The 27,942-nt window shown below is 40.8% G+C and overlaps 1 protein-coding gene across 7 annotated transcripts in view; it reads right to left on the bottom strand.

The window, feature by feature from the left end:
• LOC115451266 (hepatic leukemia factor) overlaps positions 1–27,942 on the bottom strand; it is an 88,966-nt gene that overhangs the window by 47,041 nt on the left and 13,983 nt on the right. For 3 of the 7 annotated variants that reach the window (XM_037443980.1, XM_030179506.2, XM_030179508.2), the window contains exon 2: positions 15,145–15,183. The exons of the other annotated variants lie outside the window; for them this stretch is intronic. In XM_037443980.1, coding sequence (XP_037299877.1) covers positions 15,145–15,183 — 39 coding nt within the window. The remainder of the gene's footprint in view (positions 1–15,144; positions 15,184–27,942) is intronic. 7 annotated transcript variants of the gene reach the window in all.

The raw sequence follows: 27,942 nt of genomic DNA, 5'->3' as shown, positions 1-27,942 counted from the left end.
TACATTGTAAAATATTTTGCGATATTAAAATGGTGTGGGGTGATAAAGAGAACCGAATCGCTGTGATAGCATTACACAAAGTAGGTATGGAGCCAAATGCAATTTTTAAAACTCTCCATACACTTGGTATTAGTAAAATGTTTGTGTACCGGGCTATTAATAGGTACAATGAGACCTCCTCTGTTTGTGACAGAAAAGATCTGGCCGTCCACGTAGTGTTCGTACGAAAAAGGTGGTCAAAGCAGTAAGGGAAAGAATTCGAAGAAATCCTGTCCGAAAGCAAAAGATTTTATCTCGGGAAATGAAGATAGCACCTAGAACCATGTCGCGTATTTTAAAAGATGACTTAGGACTTGCAGCCTATAAGAGACGCACTGGCCATTTCTTAACTGATAATTTAAAGAAGAATAGGGTGGTAAAATCGAAACAACTACTGAAGCGGTACGCAAAGGGAGGTCACAGAAAAATTTTGTTTACGGATGAGAAAATTTTTACAATTGAGCAACATTTTAACAAACAAAATGACCGTATTTATGCTCAAAGCTCTAAGGAAGCTTCCCAATTAGTCGACAGAGTGCAACGTGGACATTATCCGACTTCAGTGATGGTTTGGTGGGGTGTTAGCTATGAAGGAGTGACTGAGCCATATTTTTGTGAAAAGGTATCAAAACATCGGCACAAGTGTATCAAGATACCATTCTTGAGAAGGTAGTTAAGCCCCTTAACATCACCATGTTCAATAACCAAGTATGGTCCTTCCAGCAAGACTCGGCGCCGGGTCATAAAGCTCGGTCCACGCAGTCTTGGTTGGAATCGAACGTTTCGGACTTCATCAGAGCTGAAGACTGGCCGTCGTCTAGTCCCGATCTTAATCCGCTGGATTATGATTTGTGGTCAGTTTTAGAGAGTACAGCTTGCTCTAAACGCCATGATAATTTGAGTCCCTAAAACAATCTATACGATTGGCAGTGAAGAATTTTCCCATGGAAAGAGTGCGTGCTTCTATTGATAACTGGCCTCATCGTTTAAAGGACTGTATTGCAGCCAATGGAGACCACTTCGAATAAGCTTTTTATATTTTTAATTGTTTTATATTTATGTATTAAACTGACACACTGTAAAAGTAATAAATGTTATTTGCAGTTAACAATTTTCTTTTTTCTTTATTACAATATTTATGGCAAGACTAGGTATTATTAACGCGATTAGACGGAATTGTGGACACGAAAGTATCGAGTTATAGTTATCCAGTGACCAGTGACGGGCGGCCTTAATAATTGTCGCTCGCCGTAATGGTTTTGGTTGTAGTTGGTACTTATCTATTACTACAACGTAATAGTTGAAAGGTTATGTGAATCCAGGATGATAGGAGTTACAGTGATGGGTGTGAGGGTGGGAGAGTCTCGAATAATGTGTAAGCTAATCGTTGCAAACTGCCTTTACAAGAGGCCCAGACGACCGACCTTAGTAGCCGGAAGGGGGACTCGGGACATGATCTAATACCCCCGAGATCAATCGCTACACATGCTTCTTGTTTGAAAAACCAGTAAAAAGTTACATAATTATCTACATAAAAATATTGGAGCTCTACACACTGAGCCCGAATAATGAATGAAATTAATGCGATTATGTGATGCTACGCGGCCGTGAATCAACTCTTACGCAATGAGTAATTACACGAGGTAAACAAACATTATATCATTTACGAGTTACAGAACTCGAACTTAGTTTGAAAAGTATGGATTTTTCTATATTCGTACAAAAACATAATAAAATTTAACTGAAACCTGACGCGGGCACCGCTTCTTGTCGCCCCACATCGCACTGCTCATAATGTGCATCGTGTGCAGCTGTCTAACGGGCTCGGTTGCGCACTTGTATTACGATACGAAAGCCGTACTGACATGTCGCATTCGATCGCTAGGTCCGGTAAAGTAATATTGAGGTGTTCTGCTCTATTTTAGACTGGAATATAGAATTTATCCCAATATGACAACAGGCTCGCACTCTATCACATTTTAGGACAAGAAGGGTTACGGCGGGCGCGGTACACGCTCCTCGCTCCGTTCACACGTAGGTATAAACAAGTGACTAGTGTGTTATATTTACTGCACACCGCACTTGTCACGCGCCGCGACTGATAAATTTATTGTGTTGAAATATCTGTAGTTGTTCACAATCCGCGACTGCGCCACGTGAAAACAAAATAGAGTAGAACGTCAGAAATAATTTGCGCATGGAACGCGCGCGCGGGTTTTTTATTTTTATTGTAAGGCCGCCGCGAGTAAACACGCGGCTCGCGCACGCGGCCATGCCGCCCTCTATCGTGATCCTCTGACGCTTTAATTGAGCTTCAGTTGGACAATGTTTCTGTAAACACTAGAAGAGTTGGTATGTGCGTGTGCTTGTGCCTTGTAACACGATCTATCGGGCATTAGGCCCCGCAAAAACCCTGACACTGACGTCTGCGCAAGCGGTCGATCGTGAAAACTAACATTCAAATCGTTTCAGCAACATACTTGAAAAAGTATGTTGCGTGGAAAACATGTCAAATTAGTATAAAACCAGGTAACTAACTCTAAGCACGAGTCCCTTCTACCATTATATCATTAACACATTACTTTTCTATCATATCAAGAAGGTATTTTGTGTATAATGTGTATTGACATAATTTACACAGAATACCTTCATAACTTTTTAGAAAATCAGAGGGCGTGCCTTTAGGTTTGAACCTGCGGACCTTCATCTCAGCAGTCCGTTCTACTCCCAACTAGAGTATCAGCGCTCTGTGATGAAATACTGCGTCATACAAAGTGCAGATATAAAATAAAATCGTGTATAATGCCAAATGCCAAAAACAACTCTACTTGTCTGGACGCAACACAGAAAAACTGTCAGCTATTTTCAAAATCGCAATCCGTTTGGAACCAAATGCTAATCCACTTTGTCAAACAGATGTAATTTGAAATGGATTGGTCTAGATCTAATAGGATTTTTTTAAATCTGGTCTCTATTAGCTGACCCTGAGTTTCTTTCTGCCTTCTTCTTCGGGTAGTCATCACTTAGGGAAAGTTGTGAGAGGCTGGTAGGTTAGCTAGGTTAGATCTTTTATCGTTCTCACCGGTGAGAATGACGGCGCCTTCCTATCTTTATGTTTATTAAGATTATGTACATCTTCTTTCTTCATTCCTACCGGCCTGAGATAGCTTCTTTGTTTATTTCCATAGTCCGTCACTTATTTTATGTCCAATATAAAATGTCATTATATGTATAAGCTACTTTATTTAAATAATAATTAAATATTCTCATGCACTTATCATAAGTGCAAAGAGCTATGTTCGCCTACGTCATGAATAAAGCATTTTATTTATTTATAAAGAACCGGGCTATCGTCGATCAGACTCCCTTAAATACAAATAACATATTTGGTACTGAGCTCTCGAAGCCGGATTGTTTAAAAGTTCTGAAATCGTGTTTTATTATTATTTGTAATGTAGTAGTGGTAGTAGTATTATAATATTGTACTTTTATTACAAGTAAATAAGTACATGTACCCGTATAATACCGATCTAAAGACTGCACTGCTGGGCACGCGTTGTACGCTACTCCTCTGCTAATTAATAAAGTTAGGTTCTTCGTATGTCACATTACACTTCATACAGTTAGGTGCTATCAAAATTCATAGAGGGGTACTCGTAGGGATGTAAATTTCCTCACCATGTTTGTCTTCTGCCGCCAAACAAAATGTTATTGTCTTATGATAACGCGTTTAAAGTGTAAGGAAAGAGAAACTAAAATACTGAACCGCTTACGATTAAGATTAGTGAACCTTTCAAATCAAATTAAATTATTTATTTGTAAGAGGCTACTATCGTTTAAATACTCTATAACAGAATAATAACATTTATTTTGAAGTAAATTGGAAAATCTTATTTTAAATTGTATTCAATTAAGCGACTTTATTGAATTTTGTAAAAATTTTAGGGTCCAAACAGTATAAGCTTTCACGCTTTAATTTGGTGTTCGAAGGAACAATGCACACTTTTTGATTTTTACGTAATGTATGGTGGGATACTTTATACTTTTCTAAAAATAAGTATGTATTGCAAATTCACAATTACCGCCATTCCAAAAATATACCGACATGGAAATGTCAACAATTGTAATGATAAGAAGTGTGGTTAACAACTTTCTGATGCTTCAATCTTGACCATAGCTTGAATACCGCTGTATTCTACCGCTCTCCTTTTGCGCCTTAAAGACCCTGTCCCTGGCTAAGGAGTTCCCCCACAAAGTAATGCCATGGCGCAACGTCGACGCCACGAACCCGTGACACGCCACTACGACGGCCTTCATATCTATTACTTTAGACAACCTACGATTACTTTAATAACATTGATTTATTGTATTATTAATTTGATTTATTTCACCCGATTATTTTCGACAACAACTTTTGTTTTATTGGTTTTAATAACTATTTATCCGATTAAAATTATTTAATATTTAGTTATAATGTTGGCAACACAGTGCGGAGTCAAGGGTGTTTACAATATTAACCCTAAATATATCATTAACAAAACAAATGCGACCAAAAGACTAAAATTCATAAGAAATAGACACATTTCTAACAAAAATATATACGGTAATGAAAATAACATCTGTCTCGTTACCAAAAACCTAAAATCTAAGATCTTGTCATGCACAAAGTTCTTTAGTTGTATCAGTTAGTAGTTACGTTATTTTAAATATTTTATTTTATTATTCAATGAGGTCCTTCACAGCGACTAAGACGCGAGTAGCGCCGCGAGTAAACCAATGAGCGAGGGCACTCGCGTACCGACTCTAACAACTCTAGCGAACTCACTATCACATCTCTGTCAAGCTTGTGCCACACTGGCCACTCACTCTACTTCATACAACGTGTCGACACGCTACCATAGTTCACGCTCGACACGTAAACACATACAACGCCGACGGAGCGCGAAGCCCGCCATCGACCTTTACACGCTGCGCGTTACGAGATCGTCTTACGTTTGTTTTTATAAATAGGAAAACTCACATAATATTATGTCGATTGCGTGGCATAAGGATGGAACCTAGTACCTAACATTACATAGCGTGGGAATGCTTTGTTGTCGGTACATCGGACCAACAACAAAACAAAATTACCGAAGCGGGTAAAACTCAATTAAATCTTCGGGCAAATATGAGTGCGCCTAGCCGGTTGCCTAGCAAATTGGGACAAATTAGGGAAAACTAGTGCCTACTGCAGCCTTACATATGAGGCGCCGGCACCCGACAGGACGGCCGAGCCGCAGGCTACATCGACATACGTTCCACGAAATGAATCAGCTATTCTGTTTGTCAAAGGAGCGGCTCGCTTGTTAGCCATTTACGGGAACCCTTTGAACGGCAACCAATTACAGGCGGAACGTCCCTGTGTATACTGTACGCTGAACATTGTGCATGGTACACACGCACGGAGCGGCGCGATTGTGCCAGAGCGACGCATCGACTAATAGACGCCGCGCCGCCGCATTACTGTACATCATAACGATCTTTAATGTGTTCCGTATTTCAAATAATGTTTGAGTTTAATTAATATATTATGGGCCTATATTTATTCTGTGCGTCTCCCAAATAATGAAGTAACTGAAACACAGGTGCCGAGCGCCACGGCTGCAGTCATTCCTTACACTCGCAGCCACTATGGTTACTCGACTGCAGCGCCGTCGCTTGTTGTTCACGAAAAATCGCATCGTTAATGCTCCACTATTCGGACATTCAAGTGATCTTTTTCATTAGAGCTGAATATAGTTCGTAGTATCTGACAGAAGTTTAGGTTTCGATCACATTGAATAATTTTGCAATTACGAACTTTCTAATCGAAGGACAATTTTGTGAGTCCTATTGTAGGTAAATAGGGGATTTTTTTTATTTTTACTCGCTATCAAAGTTCTTCGATTAGAACGCCTGTAATTGCAAAAAGACTGGCATGCCCTAGTAGATTGAATAGGGCCATTTGACTATAGCTATTCCAATGATTTTGTAATGGTATTATTTTTGACAACTTGCAAGGTAATTTTTATCATCTCTAGATCAACTACATTGGATAAGACTTTTAATTTTAAAGGTTTAAAATAATTATTACAGTCCCACTGCTGGGCACGACTCCCTTTTACTACTGAGAGGGATTAGGCCTTAGTCCACAACGCCAGCCTAGTGCGGTTTGGTAGGCATTACATACCTCCGAAAGTATTATGGAGAACTTCGCGGGTATGCAGGTTTCCTCACGATGTTTTCCTTCACAGAAGTCAGAGGTATGCGCCCCTGGGTTTTAAACCTGCGAACATTCATGTCGGCAGTCCGTTCCACTGCCAACTAGGCTATCGCCGCTTAAAATCATTATAATGTATTATTCGTTGTAGCTTGTTGCCAATCTTGAACTAAATGTCTTTGAGATTATAAACCTTCATCAGCATTGACCTTCATGCATTCAGCATCGGTTTGGGAATCGACCTTTGGTCAGAAATTAGTAGTAAATGTTGCCAACGGAATGGATGAGTCGCACTACTGCCTTACAGAAATTAATCTCGACAGTGGTTTAGCTCGGACAACAATTAACATTAACAATTCACAAAACAAAGCTCCAAAAGCTCAGCAAGTCTTTTAAGGGTTACTATATACATTTTTATAAATAAGTTCCCACTGAGATCATATCCTTAACTATCCTTAACTATCACTATTAAGCGCGAGTTGTGTAATAAAGCTTATTACAAGATCTCAGAATACCTAGAGGATATAAATGCCTGGGACTAGGCATTTTTGTGTGATTGTCTTTGGAATCATGTCACTTGATCGAGATATATATATTTTTTTCTTTCTTTTTATTTGTAATATAACTATAAGCGGCTTGGGTATGAAATACTCTCTAACTGTCTGTACCTGCGGCGGCGCGGCGCGGCGTCGTGTGATGGGTCGGCCCCTTCCCTAGAATATGGTTGAGGAGGCCGATGGCTGGCACATGCGTCATACTCGTAAAGGGGTGCTGCTTGTGTGTACTGTTCTGCCCACTTCGCTTACAATTTCTAATTGCTAGAGGTGCTAGGAGGAAAAAATTGCAAGGATAATAGAGAAATTTCATGATTCGAGAGAGGGTTATGCAGTCATATGAAAATTTAAATTAATTTATTCCTTATTTCACGAGCCTTCAAATGAACTGCTCTAAACTTTTTTTTTCTATTCTCACTTTATCATGTACTATAAGTCTTTACCCTAAACTGATTGAAAAGAGCAACACTAGAGTTTCTTGCCCGTTCTTCTCTGGTGAAAACTGCTTTCCGAACTGGTGGTAGAGTTAATATTGACGGAATCTAAATAATGTATAACATTTTACAGATTCAAAAAAATCATTTCATAATATTATTATTTGTAGCTTTATTTATTTTATTCTGCAGAAATTCGTCCATACATAGTGTAAAATAAATTTGTAGGCGTCATCGGTCAGTGGTCACTGTGCTGGTCAATACTGAACGCGCGACCACAACACAACATGTGATGCCGCCAGCGTTCTCACTGCATACATTAACTCTAAATAAACACGGCGGCGGTGTTTTATATTACAAAATTACAACTCTTTGTATTTCTTTGTAACAAAATAATTATCGAGCGCAGCGCTTGTGCGAGTGACGGCAACTCGAGGCGCGGGAACAAATACACTTGTTCCGTTTAATATTGATAAATCAATTACCGCGATAACACAACTGATCTACTAACACTAGACCTACCTCCATCAGCTACCCTGAGCTCACTTCTCGTCGCCTTGCTAGCGGAATATATTGTAAAAGTGCTGAGTCTTCATATTACTGCTAATAATTTTGTAAAAACATTTTAATTTTGTCATAGTTTTGTAAGGTATATTCCAACTGTTATTTGTGCATGTTGTGTTAGCCTTTAAGTGGTTGTTGCACATGTTCATGGTGCCAAATAATTTAAGTTTGTAATGTGATGTGTAAACAACTGTTGGCTGACCTTAAATAAATAAATAAATACACTAACTAAATGAATACTAATAGCTAAAGAAATCTTTTACAATAATTTATTATTTTTAGCGAATACTATTTTGGTATTTATTGGGATATTTGCATATCGGCTTCGATTGCGTCACCACAAAGCTTTCAATCCGGCACATACGTCTAAAGGCTTAATTACGGAATGTATTGGAAGCACTGCGCATTCGGGAACGGAATACAATAACAAATGGGTCATCTGATAACGTCACCAGCGCCGCCAATCAACAAACATAGTGTTGAGGACTCCAGGGAGTGTTGACGACCGGAAATTAATCGGAGGGGACTATTTAAGCGCCCAGCAATCTGATTCGACTTCCCAGTACAACAGTGTAGTTATTGTTTGTTCGCATGGAGTTTCCACAAGGAGTACCCTCGCGGCGGCATCGCGACCATCGATCACCATCCGCCATCCTTATGAAGCTAAAAACAAACTATAACAAAACTCGCCACGACATGACTCGACCACTCACTGTTACCATACACTGGCGAGTGACGCGCAAACAATATTCACATAAAACCTACTCTCGGGGCTCATTGTTGCAGCATTAGAAAACATAGATGGGACATTTCATACATACTGAAATTGTTCCTAATCACACTCGTTATTCAAGTCGCGCAGATCCCATATACATACGTCGAAAAAATTACATGGAACGAGTGAGCGATAGCCAGCACAGCCCTAATGATAAAAGCTCTACCAGGACTCTAATAATTTCTATTTGGGCGCCCATAAGAATTCACTTGACAAAAAAGTACAATGTACTTTGCGGTGTACGCAGACTGAGCTCAGAGTGAGCTGTAGCACGTTACACCCGTTCATATAACCGGCTGGCGGTCCCGGCGGGTACAACACACATCGAAGGAGCAGCACCACCAAAAATATATTCTAATCTATACTTATAATAAATCTGTAGAGGGGTCAATTCTGTACATGAAATATATTTCCAAAATAACTATCAGGGGGTGATTAGGGATCGATACTGATGCCAAAAATGCAATTAGTAAAATTTTTGTCTGTCTGTCTGTATAACCGTTATAGAAACAAAAACTACTCGACGGATTTTAACGAAACTTGGTACAATTATTTGTCATACTCTTGTGCTGGTTATAGTATACTTTTCATCACGCTACAATTAATAGGAGCAGAGCAGTGAAGGGAAATGTTGGGAAAACGGGAGAAGTTACTCCATTTTTTAAGCTTCCGTCGCGTGTGCAACCTTAATGGTTACAGCTACACAGAAATCATGTATGACGGAAATGTTCTCCTTAAAATTATGTAAAAAATATCCCACGACAGCATATGTCTATCTTTTATGGTTGACTCACAATAACACGTGTAACTCCCGATAGCTTAGCAGTTCGAAGCTTTCTCATTGTATTTGTCTACTCTTACGTTTATAACACTTTCAGTCATTCCTAATTAAAAAAGTTAACATTATTAAATATTCCATAAAAAAGAATCATAGAAATCGGTATAGAAACACCAAAGTTATACATGAAATACGCTAATAATAAGCCATCATGCGTGAATACTGAATCATGCTATAAGGATTATTTTTGTATATATATAAGGTCGCGAACGCACAGGCAGGCGGCTTGCTTGGCATCTAGAGGCTAGCGAATCACCTAGCGAGTAGCTTCGTAAAAAAAACATTCTCGAACGTTCGCGACCGGCTCCATTTTTGAAGTCCGAAATCCACGCGGGCGAAGCTGCGGGCGGAAGCTAGTATAAAATATATGCATTATGCATATAATGTACTAGATTTGCCCATGGCTCCGGTTGCGTAATTTTTTCGGGCTAACGTTTTCCGTTATAAACATAACGCTATATATTTTTCTGAGATAGAAAGTATGTTAATGTTTAACCTATGTTCTTCTCAAGGTCTCAAACTATCTCCATACCAAATTTCATCTATATCCGTTGGGTAGTTTTTGATTTTCAGACACGCAAACAGATGCGGCGGGGGACTTTGTTTTATAATATATTTTTTAGAACTTTTTAAGAGGAACAATTCCGGCATACATATTTATTTCATAATTTTAAATGTTTACTCAGTGAATGCAACGGAAACCCTCAAAAGGAATACATTTCCCCATTCGCACAAAAAAAATATGATGACAAAAAACATATATGTCAAGCTCATAAGCTTTCCAACACTAAAATATTTTTTCTATTCGAACCTACGGGGTTTGTCTTCGAGAGGGCGTCATTTATATAAACACTTTCGGTGCGATTGCGATCGCTTAACTAAAAGCTGGCTAGAAATAGATCACGGTGTATCGCAATTCCTTACCGGCCATGGTAATTTTAAGGATAAACTGTTCTCATTTAGTCTGGCTGGTTCTCCTGCGTGCCCATGTTCTACACCTGGTTACGAAGTTGAACAGTCTGCTTATCACCTACTTTGGGAGTGTGGTCTCTGGCGTGAAGAGCGCAACATCATGCTAAACAGTATTCAAATAATATCTGGAGATGTAGATTACATGGACCTTGTAGAGACTAGACGGAATTTTCGTGCTTTCCGGCGTTTTTGCCATGACTCTTGCAATCAAATGTAACAGCTCTTGTGATAGGTAGGACCCTTTCTTTTAATTTTATCCGTGGTGCCTTATAAGCAGCTTATGTAGTTCCAAACGTCCCTATCCTTGAGGTTAAAACGCCCCCTTAGTTCATTATTTTGTCTCCCGCTTTGCTACGGAGGGAAGTGGACAATTGATGTTTCCAATCCTCCCTTTCCTTTTGTTTGATTAATTTCGTTGCGGGATAATGACAAATTAGTTTTCCCTGAGACCCGCCGAGCTTCACTGCTCGGTGTCATAAAACGCGTGCCACTGGTGATCCTGGCTTACAGGGGTTGTAGTAGTGGGAATGAGGGCGGGAAAGTTTCTAGGCAAATTATTTGAACCTATAATTCCCGAGATTATCACGTTCAAATGAACAAATTCTTCAGCTTTATATATTAGTATAGATTCCAGAATACAAATTCGGCTATAAATTTTCCCAAGATAGAAAGTAGCTTACGTTCTTCCCTGTGTCTCAATCTACCTCCATACCAAATTTTATCGAAATCCATTACATATTTTTTGAGTTCGCGTTCGCGTTCAGTCAGGCAGACAGATGCGGCTGGTGTTCTTGTTAAGTAATATATTTTTTGGATTTTTTTTAAGAGGAACAAATCCATCACACATGATTGTTGCATAACCATAACCGCTTATGTAGCGCGCGCAGCGGTAGCTCTCAAAAGTAATACGTTTTGCAACATCTTTTAAAAGCTTTCCTCGATAAGTGGTTTATCCAACATTAAAAGAAGTTTTCAATTCGGAGTTCCGGAGTTTAGCACGTTCAAACAAACAAATAAATTCTTCAGCTTTATATAATAGTATAGATATATCTTACTCCGGGACACACGGCTCTCACTGAGCGGCTCGTGATGTATAATGTGCTCCAATACTTGTACACTATTCTGACTCTTGGGATAGCGTTCGTGAGCGCAATTAGCGGCGAATAGGGCGTGCTGATGACCCGTCGCGTCGGGGAAAATGCAATTTCGATATTAAGCCGAAAAATATCAAAGTACATACTATAAACTATTACTGTCCTTCTAATTTGTAGACTCCGAATAAACTGCCAGAGTAGTTGTCTAAAGTATTTTTATATTATAATAATAATGTTTGGCGAGAGTACCTGTGGCAGTTAGACATCTACTTCCCCGAAAGTAACTCTGTGAACGGTGTTACTTTCGATGAACTCAGAACTTACGGCTTGTGAGACGACGACGGGCATCACAGTTCGCCGTCCACAGCCATTAATACACTGGTAGTTTCTATAGATGCCGCCGGTCGGCTATGAGAGGACGCTGAAGGTAGGTACGCAAATATTCTGTGTAAGTACCATAGAGAACGCTTAAGTTTCTCGACATAGCCTTCCCGCATGTGCGGCGATATCCCATTACGCCTCGTACAAATCGGTTCCTGCGCTGTGACGAGAGACACTCTTCCTGCAACGCGCCGCCACCTTGCCGTCTCGCGCGGTCCCGACCCCCCCCCCCAACCCTCCTCTTCTTCCATCCTTCGCCTTAATCGCTGCACTGAATGAGCTAAAATTTACGAGCATTTAGATTTATTATTTGTTTAATTCGCATCGTATCGACAAAGAGTCGTGAAATCAATCAGTTAAGACATTTCTGGCGTGCGGCCAATTTCGTCATGAAAAATACTCGATAGGCGACACGGCCTCGGGCGGCGCACGCACGGTCACCGCGCGTCGCACTCCTCGTGCAGGTGACGTGCGTTAACTCTACTCATATTATCCGGAAACACTACCTATTATATATTAATGCTGTCGACATGTTGAAAAGCTTTTGTTAATGTACTATGTAGGAACCTCGGCGACGATCGCGTTCGTAATGGCACCCCGGCGTCATCCGCGGCTTGCCCGTCCGATCCACGCATGCAGCGTTAAACAAATTAGTGTCACGCCGGTACCGAAGCCGTACCAACACATCTGACGCAATCCAGCGCATCCACCGATGAAAGCCAATAATAGAGTCGGCGTCGTCGGACGCGCGAGACATCTGCTGCACAGTATATTGTAGCGAGTGGCGAATGGTACCTGGCGGCTGGCGCGTGGTGAGTGGTGCTTGCCGACGCTGCGTTGATGAGGTGGTGACGCTCTCTCCTCCGCCCTAACGCGCTTACGCCGCGATGCAGTTCATTCATCATGTCATATTTCATTTGGCGACTGAAATATCTTGCATTTATGAACAAAAATTGGCGGCACGTGCTTTCTCACCGCTCGCCACAATATGATGCTGACGTTACCGTTTATACATGGATTATATTATTGGTTAATTTTTTAGCAATTGCTAAATTTCACCAAAGGCCCTCTAAATCAATACGTGTTAGAACATACGAAGCACCCGTGTAGGTTCCCCTCGCGCCCTTGCGGCCCCCGCTTCCCAGTCCCCCCGCGACACTATCGTAAAATCTTCAGACGTGCACCGTGCTGTCTGTTCCAAAAATAACCACGCCACACGACACGCTGCCCCATCGGCAAAAGCTCGAAATTGTGTAGGGCATTAGGCCGTGAGTCGGCAGTTCCAAGGGCCGACGCCCTCACCCCCATCCGGGGGGTGCAGGGCGGTGCGGACCGGAATGGGCGGGTTGCGGGACGTGGGCCGCATGCGGACTCGGGGAGGGGGGATGAGGGGTTGGTGCGGGGCGGAAATGAACCCCGCTTCCGATATCGCAGGTCGGCGCATAGCGACAACGTCTAAGAAGCTCTCAGCATAATATTATATCAATTTTTATTAATTAGGAAGTCTGACAGTCTATTTTCTATTAAGCTACAAATATATATTGCAATTTGAACAGGACAGTTATTACTTTAGCACTTTAAAATACAACTAGGTACTATTGAGACACACAACAACACGCACATTATTATTGTTATGAACATGTGTCTCTGCGGGGGGGTAAATCGCCTTGTTGCGAGGAGCCTACATTTATCAATGAGCATAATTTATATCGTTTCAGCGCATCGCGACGAATAGAATCGAATAACGTTAATTGGCCTACTATACATTTACTATAAAATCGCACCGCGTCGATTAATCACTACTCTTCCTCGCTTCGCCGTAGTCGGGTAAACAACCAGAGCGGCGCCGCGCCGCGCCGGTGAGACGTTGCAGCTAGTCCCGTAGTCCGTACATCGAAACTATAATAACTAGTTCACACCTTCGAACATATTGATAAATAGTTTATATCGATTATTCTTCGCAATAATAGAATACACGAAAACGCGATAATAATTGAAGCTAATGTAAATTATGTAACATTCAAGCGCATCACAGTAAAATTTTGTCATATTTCCCGCCGTTGTTCTCACTGTCACCAATTTAAAAAAACATACTTATTCATAATAATATTATATCAAAAGTTAGTTTATCATATAAATATGTGGTAGTTCTTAAAATTGTTTAATGGTCCAAATAAAACAACATGTAAATTGATTTACGAACCCATCAATTGCATAAATCAAAAGTAGGTAGGTACGTCCTACTATATTACACGTATAGGTTTAATATAGGAAGGTGCAGGACTCTTTTAGTCCATTCAGAGCGAAACAAGTGTTCAAATTTTGCGAATAGTGCCCTAAGGTGGAATAATGTAAGTTTAAAGCTTGTCTCCTGTCGGGGGGTGGGCAGAGGTGTTACTGAGCGATCTACGGCAAGCTTTTAGATCAAGATGGTACGATACGGAAACAACTCATCGACGTCAAGTAATGTGCACATCGCACACAAACAACTACGTTCTAGCAGTAAGTACCCCGCCACTAAACACGGCGAGGCGACTGCGACTGTTTGGGGAATACGACAAACCATTTGGAACAAATTAAATGATATTGATGGGTTTGTAAACATCGCGCCGAACGAGCTGCGGCGGAGACTCGGTGCTGTGAGCTCGGGCGCCGCGATTTTTTTATAATTTGAATAAATTACAACTTATTACGAAATTCATACGTGGATATCACTCATAATTTCAATTTGATAACTTATATTTTATAGTCCCATACTGACACAGAGGGTGGGATGAGTTGAAATCGTATAGTCGAATGCCATCAAGAATCTACTAGAAAGCCTTATATTTTCCCAATTATAAACAGGTTATTTCCCAGTAAATAGCTACATAACAAGCATTTATCAAACTAGTTTTCAATAATTTTCAGGAGTTTTACATAGTATTTATTATTCATATAAATAAGAAATTACATTTCTTTTTAATTAAGATAATTCGTAGTCAATTAACATTATATCTACTATATAATAAAATATAGTGAATATTTTATTATAGGTCCATATGTTATTAATAGATAACATATTCCAATAGCGATGAATGACGCGACGCGACGTTTAATCAGTTGGGGCACACTTGTGACGTGATGCAGGACGTACACAACAGTAAGTGAGGCGCACAGCCGCGGCCGCGACCGGGCTCTATATAAACACAACCAAACTACGTCTTATTTCTACACGCACTATGTACTAAATAGGACATGATGGTGGCCACTTACCGCTACTGCGAGAACGACCACGGCCGTGACGCCGCTTACCTGCAAACAAACGTACTTGTAGTCACTCGCATCATACGGGGATAAATACAGTACATATACTTAATATTTTAACAGGTAGAGGAGTCTAATGTACATAAATCGCGTGGGGGTAGCATACCGACGTATGTACCGATACGCCCTTCAAACCAACAACCATCGCAGTAGATAATATAGAGAAATATCGTTCCGAGGTGTCGAGTTCCGGGTTAGCCGGTGTATATCCAATGTGCCTGCCCGCTCGTCCTTTGTGAACATTTTGTTTGTATTGCATCTGAAGTACAGTGGCGAGTGGTGACGAGTGTCCTCCGGCAGAGCGTCGCGGAGTGCTCGTCAGCCTGCCAACGAACTATCGCAGTGGCATCGTGTAAACACTGGCGTAAACCATATGAGTCTAAACTGGGCTACATCGACCGGTGTTAGACATGCCAATAGCCGCCCGCCTCAACTACGGAGCCTGGCTGACGTCATGGGACCAAAGCACTTGCATGTCACTTATAGTGAGAATCCATTGATATTGAAAGCCAACACCGCGCACTATCGAGCGCAAAACCACAGGAATAATTATATAGGTCACCGCTGAAAACGGGATTTACAAAATGCAACCCTGTAAAAGTAAAAGGTTAAAATAAAATAAATAAAATTATTTATTACTCATTATTAGATATATACCCATATTTATATTTAATAAAATATTGTCAAAGACGCGTCGCGATCCTCAAAAGTGAGGATAAATAGGCCCTAACTTTGCTAACGTACCAGCCTTTCATTAGCAACCTAAGTATTAAGTAATGATTACCCGAAGAAGGAATGAAACTACGGGCTTACTTTTTTGCCATCAATCGTCAATTACATCTTTTATATTATTATTTTTTTCATGTCTCGATGAAAATGTAATAATAGGTTATAAGCTTATGCACGCACATCATCGGTAAACTGGGATAAAATTTAAATGAAGGAATTTAATCATGTACTGGTAAAGTACAAAGATCTAGACAAAACCGTTGTAGAGATACAGCGTGCATTCGCCTACATTTACAATAATATTTTCGGTCAATATAATGTAAACTTAACAAAACATTATCGGTCGGTCGTCCCTTTCTATTCTGATGAAAGCCTGCTTATTTATAGCTATTAATTAAAATAAGCTTTAAGGAATTCCTGGTTAAATGTCTTTATTAAAACAAAACTTTCGCAACACCCACTGCAGTACCGTCAGCGTCTTAAACTAAAAGCTGGGCCACGACTATGGGTTAAGCAAATTTCAAGTAGTGCTGAAACATTCGACAATAAAGTTTAGCTATCTTCTATGGCTGAATCATACTCGGTAGTATGATAAGAACACTAGAGTTACGGAATGGTGAAGCAGCTCGCTTTGGAGATCGGCTACTTCCGAGACACTGCGTGTCGGCTCGCCCCACCCGACTCCACAACAATCCCGCTAGATTCTAAGAGAATCTGAGAGTTTTGAACCTGCGCTGCGTTCGGATGACCAATACGTACAATGTTTTAAAATATAACCAACACCCAGTATAGTATTCTGCGTTGAAGTGGGAACACCTGCAGCGCACTGCGCCGTGCTAATTTCAGTTACATATTAAACGAACAGGTGATATGGAGCGAATCTATTCCAATTTGGGACACAAGTTCCTATCCAGCGTTACTAGATCTTTTATCGAATCCGAGGGCGGCCTAGTCTCGAGACAAGTTAGTGTATATAAAGTCAAACCGATATTATTTAAGTGTCAATTCGTTGTCACCAACAGGCACTGGAAGGCCACTGCTAAACGTAGGCCTCTCCTACAGATCTCAAGACGGACCTGCCGAAAACGGTCTGCATCCAGCGTGTTCCTGCGACCTTTATCAAGTCGTCTGTCCACCTTGCTCGTGGTGGAAGTCTGTTGTCCGTTATATCGATATATCGCATCCCTAGGAGTTTTAATTTCACTGTACATACGTCAACTTATAGTGTGACTACTGCCCCAGAACTTTGCCATTTTACAAGTTATGATATGTAGTGGCAAGAGCAGCGCGCCGCGGCCGTCTCGTGACTCGTGCTGCGATGTTGTGATGCCCCATCGCAACATCTTCATAAACATGTATACATGATCGCTTAAGCTAACATCGTGCGAAATATGAATAAATATTTACCTTGGAAATATTATATTATACCCAACTACTTTAAATGTACAGATGTAAATGCAATCGCTCACACATGCACTTCACTTTAGTTATGACAGTGACAGTGACGAGACCGGGCCGGGATGCGGTGGTTTTGCCAGTTGTGCTAATTGAACGCGCACACACCGCCAAGCGTCGCATGTCGATCATGTGCGCCTGGTCAGGCACTCATGTAGAGCCTCGCCCGCCTCGCTGCCGATCGAGTCTACCGTGAGCCACGAGTAGCGCGCCGCGACATGGACTGTGTTGCTTGTTGTTGTATACCAAATACCTACATGAGATAGTTATAAAAAAATGCGTCGATCCTCGATTTACATTCTTTCTTAAAAATGTAGCACAGCAACGTGACATTTCTCTGTAAATACCTGCCTACCGACTCGTTCCGTAGGCAGGTATTTACAGACTCACTTGACCACACGGCGTGAGGCGACCTGCAGTGTAGATCATGTAGCCAGCGCATGCTATCGCTTAACGCACCATATTTACTTAACTATGTTTCGCCTACAGATAAATTATGTATAAGCGCGCGTCGTAGAGGTGACCCCAGTGAAGGCTATCAAAACGTAAACTATTATGCACCGGCACAGTTAATCGTATTCGTGTTGCCGGCCGATAGACTGGCGGCGGTAGCGGCGATCAGGTGGCGCGGCGGTGACGGTATCGAGCGGCCGCGTGCCTTATCTGCGCCCGACCCCAGCCCGAATACGTAAAAGAGCAATTTTCCGAAGCGACGGCTGCGACGCGACCGATTCATTCATTGTTATCGAGAGCTCGCTGAACCGCGCCGACGTGACCGCACTCAGGAGCAGCGGGCGGATGATGAGCCAGTTCATTGGGGTAGGGCACGGCGATCAGTGAGGGGACCAGGTTTTATCCCGTTGCCGGAGTGCACACCTCTCAGTGGTTGCACAATAATAAAGTGCAGTGCGCGTGGCGGCGCGGCATGTAGCGTGTGGCGCCCACTCGCTCGCGCCATTGTCTCTGCACTATAAATACATTATTATTCCACTGTTCATGCACCGACCGAAACTCCCGTCACTAAGCGGTTTTTAAATGCCCATCGGTAACAAGTGGTGACTGCTGCGGCTATCCAGCGCAGTGTCCACAGTCCCACACGACTCGCTGACATCGGAGACGAACCGTGCGGAACTCAGGTCAGCCGCTGGGGGATATGTACAGATGGACGCGCTATTCGTGATGTCAGTCGTCGTCTACAACAAAGGTTATGCAACATGACACGCGGCTCGCGGCTAATCGGATGCGTTGAAGTGAACGTTTGACACGGCGGGGCGCGGCGGGGCGGCGCGGCGAGGCGGAGCGCGAGTGCACGCGGGTTGTGCGATGCGCTTACATTTGAACATTGATATTATAACGTTATTAATAGTCGTCTTTAACGCCGAATACTGAATTTCAAAAAGTTTTACGTGATATTTTATTCGAAATTATATTTAGTAGAAACCGAAGCTCCAATTGCGAACTCTCCGAACTGAGAGTTCAAAATAGTTTATAAACACCCTCGGCCTCGGAGTTTGGATCGTTGCAGTGAAAAAATAAAATACCTACAAGTGGAGCCGTAAAGCTCGCTACATGTTTTTACTATATTAGAGAATGGTGAGCATTTCGCACAGCTCCGAGATGATACATTATGTGTATTAAAAAAATTGCATTTAGGGAGGTTACTATTGTTTTACTAATAAAATCTTCAGTGGCCGTGAATTTAATTAAATATGAAATAATATAGTTCGATAGTACATGAAAGCATTTCATTATATTTTTAAATATGATACATTCTTCGAATGTGCAGTAGCCACGCAACTCATTTATAATCAACGATGTGGAGTATTAAACTTCATTCGATGGTCACACGAATTAACATTTTATTAGATGCAAGGTGCACGCTGCCGCGTCCGAGCTACAAAGGGATTTCTCATTTCAGCCCGTTTCTAATATCGGACGATATCTGTTCACAGAGCAGGCGGCCCGTTTGCCGACCTGTGAAAAAAGAGAGAGTAGTGACACTACAACTGGCAACCAGCGAGCATCAGCGCACGCGGCGACGCTCTAATGTGATTATCTGAGAGCTAATGGAGTCACAAAGGACGTAGTATTTTCCGACAACGCAGCTAAGCGCCCAGTCACGACTGAGCTTACCCGTGAAGTCACCACACAGCCATCCCCACCCAAGAAATTAAATGGCTCTTCATAAACCACCTTATCTGTTAAAGGACGACTAAAGTATTTATTGTTAACCTAAATACATATTAAACTGCTCACGCCTTTTATTCCCGAAGAGATGAACAATGACCCACTTAGTGCATTCACTTAGAGATATTATATATTCTCTCCAATGATGCCATCGAGGGCGAACCTATCGACATATTGGGTACAAATTCCATAATCTTCGCTGACACTGATCAGAAGATTCCTGTGTCATATTAAAGGAGCCAAGAATCGAACCTGAAGGCTCAGTACGGTCATCGCACCGCAATATAACTACGCCACCGGTCCAGTCTACAATCTGAAGTCTAAACTGCGTGAGTAACATGGCTAATAACCTACTGATAAATAAATTTGTCATTGAGATCTTCTTTCAAATCGAAAAACCGAGATCAAATAAATAATACGCAATATAGCGTGGAAACTAGAAACTATAATATATACATAGATATACTGAATAGAGTAGTGTAATGTGAAGTAAAAGTAAATTGTCGTTTATTTATTTTTTATCTGAAGGTTGTTAGGTAGTTGAGACAGAGCGTACGCATGTCTCGCAAACAGTGGAGCAGGGGGACGGAAGGGCGCGAGAGGGGCGCGTCCACTCACGCTACTAGAAAATGCTTTAACGCGCTGAAAGTGTTTTCATGGGGACTGCGGCCGGACAGTTGAGTGTGGCGAGGTCAGTGCGATCCAACATCTATACATATGTGTATCAGTACCCGAGTTCACTAGGAAACTATTCATACCGACATGCGCTATTACATTACCGCGTGAATCTGCCCTCAATACCTCACTACGCACATGGACGTGTATTCTTCTCGCGTATCTGCGATAATTACAATAAATAGAATCTGTAGTTCTAAAAAGCATTTAAAGGTACTTGTAGATACTTGTGCTACGAACTTCCATTGTAATACCTACATTTCCGCTACTAAGCTGACGGTAGCGATGACACCGTTAATTGACATCAGCCCGCGTTGAATGGGATTTCTGTAGATCTCACCAAGTTCTACAAAAATACATAAATTTATGTGTTATAGTGTAACTACTGGACATAATAAGACTTAACATCTCATGTCTCAGGATGCCAAGCGCAATGAATTACCAAACAACATTTTGTTATTAAAGGTGTTGGATGGTATTTCTACCGTTTATGGGAGGTCAAACTGCTTACAATCAGGCGAACGGTCAGCACGTCTCATCATTCATAGCAATAAAAAATAAACAAAAATTATGATAATGATTTCTTATGTTTACGCGATTGTTAGACATTTAAATAAAACTGTTTTTCGGATTTTATCGCGGTTCTTATATTTTAATTTTCTCCCACCATTACGAAGACTTTGCAGCCTTCGTGGTCACGGGGCACCGAGGTGTTGGTCATCCACAAAGTCATATAGCCAACATATAGTTTTATCTCAGCTTTTAACATTACGACTACAGCCACAACAGATTTTATAGGTCGTGGAACACTGGTGTCACGAATTGTTAATCAACGAAGGTTATAGAGGTGCGCCTCATGAGATACCCTCTCCCTCCACTATGGACTGGGCAGCGGATATGGATGGAACATTCTTATATTCTCTTGTATCGTATTAGGCAATGTCTTGTGTTTGTTTGTATTCTTCAGTATTGTTATTCATCTTGGTTATATTTTATTAAAGGTTGTAGTTTTCTTGTTTGAATATAATTTCACTTTTGATTGTTATTAAGATTTCTAACACTAGTTTAAAGCACCAGAAAACCTTGGCGAATTGCGGTTTCATTAACAGCTCATTTGTACAACTAAAGAACAGAAGTAGCCAAACTCCGAGATCAGTGCAAGTACCCGAGCGACGCCGCAGTGATAAGTGTGTAGCGGGGAGGCGTGGGTGGGGCGGGGAGAGTCGTGATGCTGTTGCGCTAACCAGTTCCGGCGCAGCCGAGATGCCGTTCCGGCTGCAGCGGGCAGATGACAGATCAAATCAACCGATACGCGAACCAATTAAACACAGCGCGGAGAGAGGCGCGGGGCGGGGGTGTAGAGCCCCGCGCTCAAGCAATTTGGCGCAGCGATTGTCCACCCTTTAAAGCCGTCTCTAACATGCAGACACTCGTCTCCAATTATCCGCAGCCGACAATGTTGATCACGCTTCAAGAAATTTCCAGACTGCCACCATTCAACGACCCACGAGAAAAGTTCTCTTCATTACTCATTCATTCATTTTCTCATCGTTTCTCTTCATTATTCTGTCTTACTTATTCGTCTTTCGACGTACACTTCATTGTGACATATAATATTGGCCATATATATGACAGATTCAAAGCAGTAAAACAAAACTTCTATGCTCCGAATGAGAGTCCGAGAGCGGCTCGTATAGCCCGTAATGTAAGTCATTGAGCCACCCGCGACGATATCACAGCCGGTATCATCATGCTCTATTGTTCAATGGTAATAAGGAGCTGTTCGTGCAATGAGGCGCCGGCGAGCCGTGCGGTACCACGATTTTAATGCGCACTTTGGTTTGTGACGTACCTATCTATTGACAGCGCGAGGCGAGCCACTGTCGTCTGCCCCCAAGTGCCGCAACGCGTCATGGTTATTGCAACACCATTTATGCTTCATGGTGCGTCTTGTAGTTTAGATTACGATCGCCAATTGTAGTCACTAGACACCAAGGTTCAGAACTAAAGTGAGACAATCCCTGCCTTACAAGACCGACAACTAATCGATAGATCCACTAGTGCCGCGTGCGTTGTCCCGCCTTAGTACTAGTTTTTGCTCATGGCTTCACCCGCGTGATAGAGTATTTCCGATATAGAAAGGAGCCTATGTCCTTCCCAAGGTTGCAAACTACCTCCACGACTAATTTCACTCAAATCCGTTGGGTAGCTTTTGCGATTTTTGCAATCAGATAGGTAGACAGATGCGCGGGAAATTTGTTTATAATATATTGGTTTTATCAAATATTTTTAGAGAAAAAAGTCCGCCGCCGGCCGTTATATAACTTAGTCGTTTACACAGCGCACGCAACGGAAGTTCCAAAAGGGATACATTTTCACCGTTTTTACTACATTTGTCATTAATGCTCTGTTCCTATTGGTCATCGCGTGACGTTATATACCCTCTAGCCTTCCTCAATATATGATATAACTATATAACAATAAAATTCCAGATTGGCACGTTCAAACAAATTAACAAACTCTTTAGCTTTATATTATAGTATAGAATATAGATGTAGTAAATAAGAACTGTCGCGGTGCGAGCTTTTTCCTGGTATCGTGGTTTTCCTCATACAGTACTAAAACAGGCAAAAAGGTAAGCAGGTAAACAATATAAATGACGCAGCGAAAGGGCATTCTAGTACATACTTAGTCATTTAAAAACAAAAAAATACTATTTGCTAATAAATTTTAGAGTTAACCTTCCAGGTTCGGACCCGGATTCAACATGTACTTACTATGTTACATATAGTTAAATAAATTACTTATTTTGTATATATAATATTTTTTATTTAAAAACTAACTGTATACGGCAGTTTACTACATGCCATTACATCATTTATAGTTGTAATTGTAGTTTAAAAAAACCGTGTGGTGTGAATATCGACAAACCGTCCGCTGTCACTGGCACGGGCAAGCGGAGTGTAGTCCACTCATCACTCTGTGACCCGTAGCCATTAGCACAACAAATGGCTTCCACTCAGGTGTGCTAAGCTAACTACTGAAGTGAAGCAAGATCACTGACGTCGCTTTTTGCGCAATGACACTGCAGAACAATCAAAATGTAGTTGCTAGTAAACAATTAATTAAACTAGTGCGACCGAAGCAATCCTGGTTTCGGCCAAGGCCTAACATCCATGATTTTGGTCTTTTTTGTATTGTAGTGCAAAAATATACTTCGTTTTTTGTTGCTTTCTTTTCTTACACTATTTCTATAATTTACAGTCTTCCTTGGGGTTTCTATCGATAGGAAATTACAATGGGGACCCCACATTCAAAGAATTTCGAGTAAATTGAGTTCTGCAGTCTTTGCTATTAGGAAGATCAGATATTTAACTGATGTGGCTACGGCAAGGTTAGTATATTGCGCTTACTTCCACAGCATTATGTCTTATTGCATTCTTCTGTGGGGTACTGCAGTAGATCTGCAGACCATTTTTATTTTACAGAAAAGAGCGATTCGTGCAATTTATAACCTTCGATCTCGCGATTCCCTTAGAGAACTGTTTAAGGAGGTGAATATACTGACTATGCCAGCTGAATACATTTTCAAAATATTATGTATGTCCGTAAGAACCTAGGTACTTTTATGAAAAACAGTGACTTGCACTGTTTGAACACTAGAAATAAGAATAAACTAGTTGTTCCAAATTTCAGGCTCTGTAAAACAAATAAATCTTATCTAGCGAATTGTATTAAATTCTATAATAAAATTCCTCTTGAAATAACCAATCTTCCGGCTACAAATTTAAGTGTCATGTTAAGCGCGAGTTAATGTCAAAGGGGTATTATAATGTAAAGTATTACCTCGATGATCAAACGGTTTGGAAAAACAGTCCTGCACACCCTGTCCAACCCTATGTTAACGCCAATATTAGAAATTAACTACATAAACGTCTCATGTGTACCTTTCTACAGTTTTGACATTATACTGGGTAACAGTTTTAAATTTACGTGACATATTTTATTTTATATTAACTCATTGAATTATCAATGTATAATAGACGACCGACCGATCATTTTGTTGCACCAGCCTTAAAATTTATAATCTAAATTATATTGACCGAGATCTATGCCAAAATATGAAATGAAAATATTATGTTTGTAAATGTAGGCGTATGCACGCTGTGCACTGTTTCATAGTTTTTAGATCTTTTTTAGTATTGTTTTTTTTTTCGTTAATTTTTAGTTATTGTTAAATACTTTTATGTGGATTCTCTCCGCACTTTTACGGTGATTTGCGTGTATTAGCTTATATAATTAATCAGACCTTGTATAGAAAAGACTTATTCAAAAAATATATATTTAATAACAATATTATAAAAGAATGGACAATTGATGACAAAAAATAAAGCCCGGAGTTTCTTTCTGCCTTTCTTCTTCGGGTAGTCGTCGCTTAGGTAGTTAGTGAAAGGCTGGTAGGTTAGCTAGGTTAGACTTTTATTGTCCTCACCGGTGAGGATCGCGACGCGTTTCTCCCTTATTGCTTATTTAAAAATACATATATACATCATTTTATTTCTTCTTCCCTGCCAGCCCGAGCTGGCTTCTTTGTTTACTAAGTATATTTTTCATTTATTTTATTTTCAATATAAATTGTCTTTGTTTATATAAGCTAATTTATTTAAGTAATAATTAAATATTCTCATGTACCTTGACTTATCATAAGTGCAACTATGTTCGCCTACGTGATGAATAAAGCATTTTTTTATTTTATTTATAAATACAATTTTTAATATATAGTGGTATGATCACGACAGCAAATATAGTTCGTAAACTCATACACATTTTTAAAAACTTACGCACTTCAGCTTCCACTGAACTACTTAAAACTGTTTATTATGCAATCTGTCAATCTGTAATATCGTATTGTATTATAGTTTGGGGTGGTACAGCGGCGTCATATATGATGTTACTGGAGAGAGCACAAAGATCGGTGCTCAAAGTGACCTTTGAAAAGCCTATATTGTATCCAACTACTAGTCTTTATAAAGAAACTCAAGTTCTTTCAGTCCGTTTCTATTTATCCTGAGAGTTATGCTCAATACGCATCGAACCATCTTAGATTCGCCTAAACATAAAAGCATGTTACTCGATCGATTATATATATAAACTACCCACATCAAAAGTAAACACATCTTTTACAAGAAAAATCAGTGCCTTCCTTCACCCCCATATATATAATAAAGTAAACGGTAACGCAAATTGTATAATTAAACATTGTTCAGCCAGAGAAATGAAATTTAAGGTCCAGAAGTGGTTATGTTCCCTCGAATATAACGACATTGAAGCACTACTTAAAGTAGCCCAGTAGCATACTATAAGTCATACGCACAACACACATAATACACACACACACACACAACACACATGACACACAGACACTACAATACAAGTACCCTCATTTAACTACACGTATTATACACCCACACACTCAGACCCAAATTTATAAAACCTTGCATTGATGTTTCGCACTTTACTTTATTTTATTATAATGTGTGACGCGGTATGTAAATCGGTCGCCTCCGATACAGGCTGTGCCTAGTGTAGGGACCGAGGTATTGTTTTTGTCTTATGATCTCAATTTAATATTATTATTATGTTACCACCTAAGAGTTATTTGTCTTAGTTCATAAGGAAAATTGTATTTTTGGTAAATTTGACAAATAAATAAAATATGTGTACTACTTTAATTACGGATTTTCCTTTAATCTTTCATGAAAGGATTTTTTGTACATTTTAAAATTAGCTGGCAGTCGAGGGTCCGTATTTACGGCTTTACAAACGTGTGAAAACATTATTTATCAGAAGAGTACGTATTCCGCCGGCACACTGTCGCAACGTCTAAGCCACAATGAAAGGACTTTCCTATACAATGTATCGACAGACAAGTGCAACCCATTAAGACCCGCTTCCACTTAGTACTTATTTCTCTGTATTTTGTATTTACAAACTATACTACCTTCAAGGATATATACTTCCACTTGGAAGGGGGGTGCTTTCGCGCGTTGAATGTAGTTCCGGCCTGCAAACGTTATCTCAGATGTTGCAGGAGGCGCGTCTCTCCAACTCACTAGATATTGTCTATCAGGCAACTAAATGTAACAGCGGTATTATGTAGTGGCATAGCACCTTTGTCCTGTAAGCAGTACATTGCGTAGGCCTGCAATTATCAGTTTTATCTAACACTATTTACGTGATTTATTCATGTTTTAAGGCTTTTGCCTTTAAACGAGTTTTCAATATACATACCATGTTTCTGCACGAGTAAGGGATCGTCTAATGAAGTGATTTAAACCGGGGTTTACGTGCCGGGGAACATGTTTACACGACAGGCAAGGAGTAGGTACTCGCAAATACTTACATAGAGACATTTTTCCGCTGATGTAACTCAATGTGACACGCCGTCCGCGGCGGGTGTCAGCTGCTATCAGCCGACGATGACCCCCGATGGCCCGCCGGTCACGCTTTACGCCATGTTATTGATACACGCACGCGCACACACTACCATAAATGAAGTGCGTCACTCAAGTACTCAAGGAGCTGCAGGTCGGAGCACCGCGCCGTGCCCGCGCGGAGCAATCCAGGCGCGGGCAGAGGCGCGTGCGCAACGGATACACAGGTGGAAGAATATTCCTTCTTATACACTACACACCTTGACACGAGCATGGTTCAGAACGCTTCCGGTCCGAACCAATGTCTAGTGTCTGCACTTGGTCGAGTTCATCCGGGCAGTGTTGCCATGTTACTCGACATACATCATTTGAAAGTGAACACAATAAAAAAAATATAATAAATGGAAATTCGTCTTCAGAGTTTAGAAGTGTATATATATTGGAGGGATATTTATAGGCGGTAGATAATAATTGAAGTAAAATCAGAGCTACACTCCGCGCTCCACCAACAGTTACGTAATAATATAAACAACATAGCAGAAGTTCGGTAGAAGGTATCGCTGGGAGATGATATACATATATAATAATAATAATAATATCAATCCTGTATTATATACTGTCCCACTGCTGGGCACGAGCGTCCTCTAATATTAAGAGGGATAAGGCCTTAGTCCATCACGCTGGCCTAGTGTGGCTTGGCAGACTTTACATACCCTTAAAATTCTTATAGAGAACTTCTCAGGTATACAGGTTTCCTCACGATATTTTTCTTCGCCGTTAAAGCGAGCGATAATTGATAAACAATGAGATGTGTGCCCGTGGGTTTTGAACCTGCGGACATTCATCTCGACAGTGCATTCCACTTCCAACTAGGCTATCGCCGCTTTTCTCGTAGATGATATAGGTACGAAATGTGAATTCAATGGCGGCACCAATTCTATCTATTGCAGTGAATAAAAACATTGGTACCATACGCACTGAAAACGAATCACTGAATAAATACACATACTAGCAACTAGGTATTTGCGGGCACTGTTGCACAGTGTTCATGCACAGCAAGCGACAAGCGGGCTGTAAAGAATTTGTAGACAAAATTTCCTCAACACAGGGTTTCACTGACGCGATACTTGTGCGATTTCACACTAAATTATTAAAACATATACGTATATTTTAATAATTGTAGGAGAATCTAATATATTATTATCGATTGCGGTTCCTCGACACGGCAGCGCGAGGTGACGCATGGTGGCGCGGGGCGGCTTCGGCT

This window comes from Manduca sexta, chromosome 27, assembly GCF_014839805.1.
Source record: "Manduca sexta isolate Smith_Timp_Sample1 chromosome 27, JHU_Msex_v1.0, whole genome shotgun sequence".
Taxonomy (NCBI): Eukaryota; Metazoa; Arthropoda; class Insecta; order Lepidoptera; family Sphingidae; genus Manduca; species Manduca sexta.
This window is presented reverse-complemented; position numbering and strand designations above follow the sequence as displayed.